The 5294-nt window shown below is 71.1% G+C and overlaps 1 protein-coding gene across 1 annotated transcript; it reads right to left on the bottom strand.

The window, feature by feature from the left end:
- Positions 1 to 474: 474 nt before the first annotated feature.
- On the bottom strand, positions 475 to 4487 carry SKOR1 (SKI family transcriptional corepressor 1). Its single transcript, XM_075504215.1, has 8 exons — positions 2508 to 4487; positions 2328 to 2424; positions 1808 to 1915; positions 1625 to 1696; positions 1308 to 1382; positions 1154 to 1228; positions 677 to 742; positions 475 to 572 (listed from the first exon to the last, which is right to left on the bottom strand). The coding sequence occupies exons 1-8, from the start codon at positions 4485 to 4487 to the stop codon at positions 475 to 477; spliced, it is 2571 nt and encodes an 856-aa protein (XP_075360330.1).
- Positions 4488 to 5294: the final 807 nt, after the last annotated feature.

The following is a 5294-nucleotide window of genomic DNA, read 5'->3' as shown; positions in this document are numbered from 1 at the left end:
CCAGAGCGGGCGAGCCTTGTTCTGCCTCCGGAGTCGCGGAGCGCCCGTTAAAGTGCTGTTACATCCATAAATTTACAAGGGGGTGGTGAGGGAGGAGGGGGCCGGGGGGGGAGGAAATAAATATACATCATAAATAAATAAAAATCCAACAAATACTGTACCAAGAGAATCACAGTACATTTATATCCATTGCACATAGCCACTTTTGTTTCCAGTCTGGACAAGGGTTGAAGGAAGCGGACACACAGGGAGGGAGGGGAGAGGCGGAGCGGGGGGCCCCGGGGGGCGCGGGGCGCGGGGGGGGCCCGGCTCCCCCTCCGGCCGGCCCGGGGCCGCTCCCCGCCGTATTGCCAGTCCGAGGAAAGCCGGGCTCCGAGTCCTCTATGTACAAGTGTCTCCTCGTGGAAATGGCTTGTGTGGGCTCTGCCCGCATGGCTTCGGGGGAAGGGGGGGTCCGGGGGGGCGGGGGGGGGCTTACTGGGGCAGCAGCGGCGGCTTGAAGGAGCAGTTCCCCGTGCAGTGCCGCGGGGTCAGCATTTTGCAGGAGAAGTGATGCAGCGCGTCGTGGGCCTCTGCAAAGCGACGGAGCCGTCACCCCCGGACCCCCCCCACGCGGGGAGGGGGGTGTCGGCCCCCCCTTAGACGTCTGTGCCCCCCCCTTGTCCTGCACCGGTACCTTTCAACTTCTGCTGGATGGCGTAGCGCGCTTTCCTCTCCTGGTCCAGCTCGTTGCACAGCGTATCTGGGAGGGATGGAGGGATGGATGGAAGGATGGAGGGAGGGATGGAGGGATGGACGGATGGAGGGATGGACGGATGGACGGAGAGCATCGCAACGCGCCGGGGGAGGACCCGAGCGCGGCCGCCCCGTCGGGAATGCGCTGGGCCGAGGGGCGCAGGGCGGGATGCGCGGCAAGCCGGGCACAGCTTCCCAGGGAATTTTACGCCTGGGTTTTTAATTGAGCCCGGGTGGAAATGGCCGCGGGAGGGAAGGTTGATTCGCTCCCGAGTAGTGATGCCTGGCAGCCGTTTGCGGGGCGGCTCGAAATGCCGCGGCTCAGGGGAGTGCACCAAACGGGGAAAAAGAAAAAAAAAAAAAAAAAAAAGATAAAAAAATAAAAGTAAGAAGTGCTGGCCGGCCGGCCGGGCCTTACCTCGGACGATCTGCAGCTGCTGCACCATCTCCTCCCGGTAGGCCAGCTCCCGCTTCATCTGGTCCTGGAAGTTATCTGGGGGGGCAGGGGGTCAGCACCGCTCCCCGGCGCGGGGCCCGCTCCCCGGCCGGCCAGGGGGAGGGATGGCCGGTACCTTTCAGGCTCTGGAAGTCCCTCTCCAGCTTTTTCCTCAGCTCCATTTGCTCCAGGACCAGTTTTTGCAACTCGTCTGTTTAAAAATACACGGCGGGGTTGAGGGGAGCCCGCACTTTTCCATATGGAGGCGGCTCAGCGCGGCGCTAATCGCATTACGTTACATTAATCACAGGACTTAATCACTCCTGCAGAAAACACAAATACCTCCAGCCGCTGGGACAGGCCGGGGGGTCCCGCCAGCCCCCCCCCCCGCCCCCGCCGGGGCGCCGACCCCCGCAGCCCCCCGCCCCGCCGCGGGACGTGTCCCCGCCTCACCTCGGGCCAAATTTTCGATGTCCTTCTCCACCAGCTGCGACCCGGCGACATCCATGCCGAGGCCGTCCTCGCCTGCGGGGGGGCAGAGGGCCGTCAGCCCCGCCGGGGGGGCTCCGCCGACCGCGCATCGCCCCGCGGAGGGACCGCGCATCGCCCCGCGGAGGAGCGCGGACCGGCGCTTACCTCTGTCGGTATTTACAGGGCTGGGATGCGAGACATTCCTTTGGTCCTGATAGGATTTTCTGGTCTCTAAATCCTCTGCCGCGGAGTGATTGTCTTCTTTATCTTGCTCTTAAAGTTAATAAACCGATTTTCAACCGTAAGCAATGAAAGTACGGTCCTGATATATCCTTAATTACATAATTACGGACAAAGCCCTCGTTAAAACCTTCTTAGCGGTCATCCTAATCGCTTTGCTGTTGGAAAGTAGCTTGCCGGCAGGAGCTTTGCCCCGCCGTGCCGTGCGCGGCCCCGCCGCACCGGCCCCGTCCGACGGCGGCATCCCCGGGCCCGGGGGGGGGGGGCCCGGCCCCGGCCCCCATCCGGAAACCGTTTGCTCTCGCTTTTCTCCCGCAAGCCCCCAAACGAAAGCGGCGGCCCGGCCGCCCCCCCGGGGCTGAGCAGCCGGCGGGGGCGGCGCCCGGGGCCGCGCTCTCGACGCCCACCGGCCTCCCGCCGCCCCGGCCCCCCCGGCCCGTGTTACCCTTAGCCTCGGGGGTGCAGAGGTACGCGGCCGGGGCTCCCAGGGAGGCGGCGGTCTTCAGCGGCTGCAGGTGCTCCCCCCTGTCCGGCGCGTACACCTACGAAAGAGCGAGTGAGGGCGGCGGCGGCGGGGGCCCCGCGGGGACCCCCGAGGGCAGAGCCCCCGCCCCCGGCCCCGCACCTCGTAGGCGCCCCTGCTGCTGCTCCGCTCGGGGCTGCCGTCGGGCGGCTGGCCGCCCTCCTCCGCCGCCGGCTCGCCCGCCTTCTCCTCGGGCCCGTCGGCCCCGGCGGGCGGCGGCGGCTCCTCGGTACCGGCCAGCAGCCGGGGCGGCGGCGGCTCCCGTCCCTCGGGGGGAGCGGCGGCGGCGGCGGCGGCGGCGGCGTCCTCCTCCTCGTCCTCCGGGAAGCGGTTGGACTCCACGTCCACCTCGGGCTCCTCGGCCGTGTCCCCCCCGGGGGAGAGCGAGCGGTAGCTGGAGCTGCCCTCGCTGAGGAAGTCCGGGGAGAGGTAGCCGGGGCCGCGGGGGGCCGCGCCGCCGTACGCCTCGCGGGTGCCGTAGAGCTTGGCGATGCTCTCGGCGTCCTTCACCACCGGGCGGAAGGCGGAGAGGTAGCTGCCCTTCCTGGGCAGGGGCAGCGGCGGGAGCAGCGCCTCGTCCCCGGAGCGCTCCTCCTCGCCCGCCGCCCGCGACAGGGCGCTGGGGCAGCGCTCGCCCTCCGCCCCGGCGCCCTCCTGGGGGGTCGCGCTGCTCCGCCCGCTGCCCGACGGCTCCGAGCCCTCCAGCTCGCCGTGCCGGCCCGACAGGCCCGGCGGTTCGGCCGCCGCCGCCGCCGCCGCCGCCGCCGCCGCCACCACCACGGCCGTGGCCGCCGCCTTGGCCTGGCTCTGCGCCGGGTAGGGCGGCACGGGCAGGCTGCCGGCGGCCGGCCAGAAGACGGGGAAGGAGGGGTAGACGCCGGTGTCCTTGGCGGCGCCGGGCTGGTGGGGCGGCTGGGCCGGTTGGTGCGGGTGGGGGTGCGGGGGTCCCCAGAACATGCCGGGGGGCAGCGCGCCGCCCTTGCCCGCCTCGCCGCCCCCCGCGCCGCCCAGCGCGTCCTCCTGCTTCTTGGGGCAGAGTCCGAAAGCGGCGGCGGGGAAGCCGTAGGGGTGGGGGAAGAGCGGCGGCGGCAGCTTCTGCAGCATCCCGAAGCCCTTGCTGGGCACCGGGATCACCGGGTAGCTGCGCACCGCGCCCGCCCCGCCGTGCGCGCCCGCCGCCCCGCCGTGCCCGGCCGGCAGCCCCAGCGCCCCGCGCTCGCCCGCCGGCTCCTGCCCGCTGCAGCGCAGGCTCTTGTGCGCCGGGGCCAGCTCGGGGCCGGCGGGCGGCGGCGGGTGCAGCGCGGCCTTGGCGGCCGGGGAGCCGGCGCCGGGCCCGCCGGCGGCCGCGCCTTGCAGGGAGAAGGTCCGCTTGCGGGTGCCGCCGTTGAACATGGCCTTGACATCCTCCCAGGCGTGCGAGAGCTCCTCCGTGGCCGTCTTGTCGCTGAGCTTGAGGTGGCGGCGCCAGGAGTTGAAGTTGGCGGCGTCGGGCTGGGTGTACTTGGAGTCCGGGGTGCGGTGGGAGTGGAAGATGAACTTGTTGGGGGAGAAGTACATGCTGCAGTAGCTGCACTTGATGCACTTGGCGCGGGAGCTGTTGTAGCGGGCCGGGATGAAGCTGCCCCGGGAGCCCCAGGCGCACTCGTGCACCACGTCGAAGGCGAAGTTCTCGGGCAGCTTGGGCGGCTTGTGCTCGCCCAGGAAGGACTTGCAGAGCCGCTCCGCCTCCCGCTTGGTGATCATGCCGCAGCGGCGGGAGGAGATGGGCATGGCCCCGGCCCGCCGCAGGATCTCCAGCTGCACCGGTGTGCACTGCACGCAGGTGATGCCCAGGGCCACCCGCCGGTTGTGGATCTCATTGTAGCTGTAGTTCTTGAGCAGCGTGTTGGAGATCTGCGCCAGGCACAGCCGCTCCTGCCCGTCGATGACCAGGGACACGATGGGCACGCCGTACAGAGAGGTCTCACCCACTTGGTTGGGCTTGAGGGTATTGGAGCCCTGGTACGGCTGCAGCTCTTGCTTTGAATTTGGGGAGGAGCTTGCATCTCTCCCATTTCCCATCTGACTGGCGATCGCCTCCATTCCCCCCCAAAACGCCCCTGCAAAACAAAATCGGGGAAAGGCGCGGGTTAGAAGCGCTCCCGGGGCCCCGCCGCCGCCGCCGCCGCCGCGCCCGGCCCGCCGCTCCCGCAGCCCCGCTCCGCGGCCCGGCCAGTCCCCGCTCGGCGCTGCCGGCCCCGGCCCGGAGCCCCCCGGGCGCTGCCGCAGGGCCCTCCCCGCCGCGGACAGGCCGGCCGCGGGGGTCTGGCGGGGCCGTAGCGCATCCCCCCGCGCCGCGGCCGCCGGTACCGAGCCCCGCCGCATCCCGGGCGCGGACCCGCGGCTGGGCGGCCCCGGGAGCCCGGCGGCAGCGGCCGCCCGGGGCAAGGGCGTCCGGGGCGGTGGGGAGGGGGACAGGGGGCACCCCCCCCGCGCCCCGGGTCCCCGGGAGGTGCCGCGTCCCTTCCCTTTGTGCCGGCTCGCCGAGCCGTGCCGGGCCGCCCGTTGCGGCGAGCCCCGGGCGGGCTCCAACGAAACGCGCCGGAGGATGCGACCGGCGCGTCCCGCGGCGGTGGGGCCGGGGGGGCCCGAGCCCCGGGCCGGGCCGGGCGGGCCGAAACTTGCCGCTCGGTGCCCGCAGGCGGGCGGAGCGGGGCGGCGGGCGCGGCGGGCCGGGAGCCCCTTTGTCGTGTCTCCGGCAGGCGATTAGGAGCGGGCGGATTAGGGGCCGGGGCGGGCAGGACCCGCAGCACGTAGCAGCAGAAGGGCAGCGGCGAGCCAGGCAAATTGGCTTAGCGGGGAGGGCTCCCGGCCGTAAGCCGCTTCCGTGGTAATTACACGAAATAACGA

This window comes from Mycteria americana, chromosome 6 (genome assembly GCF_035582795.1).
Source record: "Mycteria americana isolate JAX WOST 10 ecotype Jacksonville Zoo and Gardens chromosome 6, USCA_MyAme_1.0, whole genome shotgun sequence".
In the NCBI taxonomy this organism is placed as follows: Eukaryota; Metazoa; Chordata; class Aves; order Ciconiiformes; family Ciconiidae; genus Mycteria; species Mycteria americana.
The sequence above is the reverse complement of the archived record's forward strand: the minus strand, read 5'-3'. Positions and strand labels throughout refer to the sequence as shown.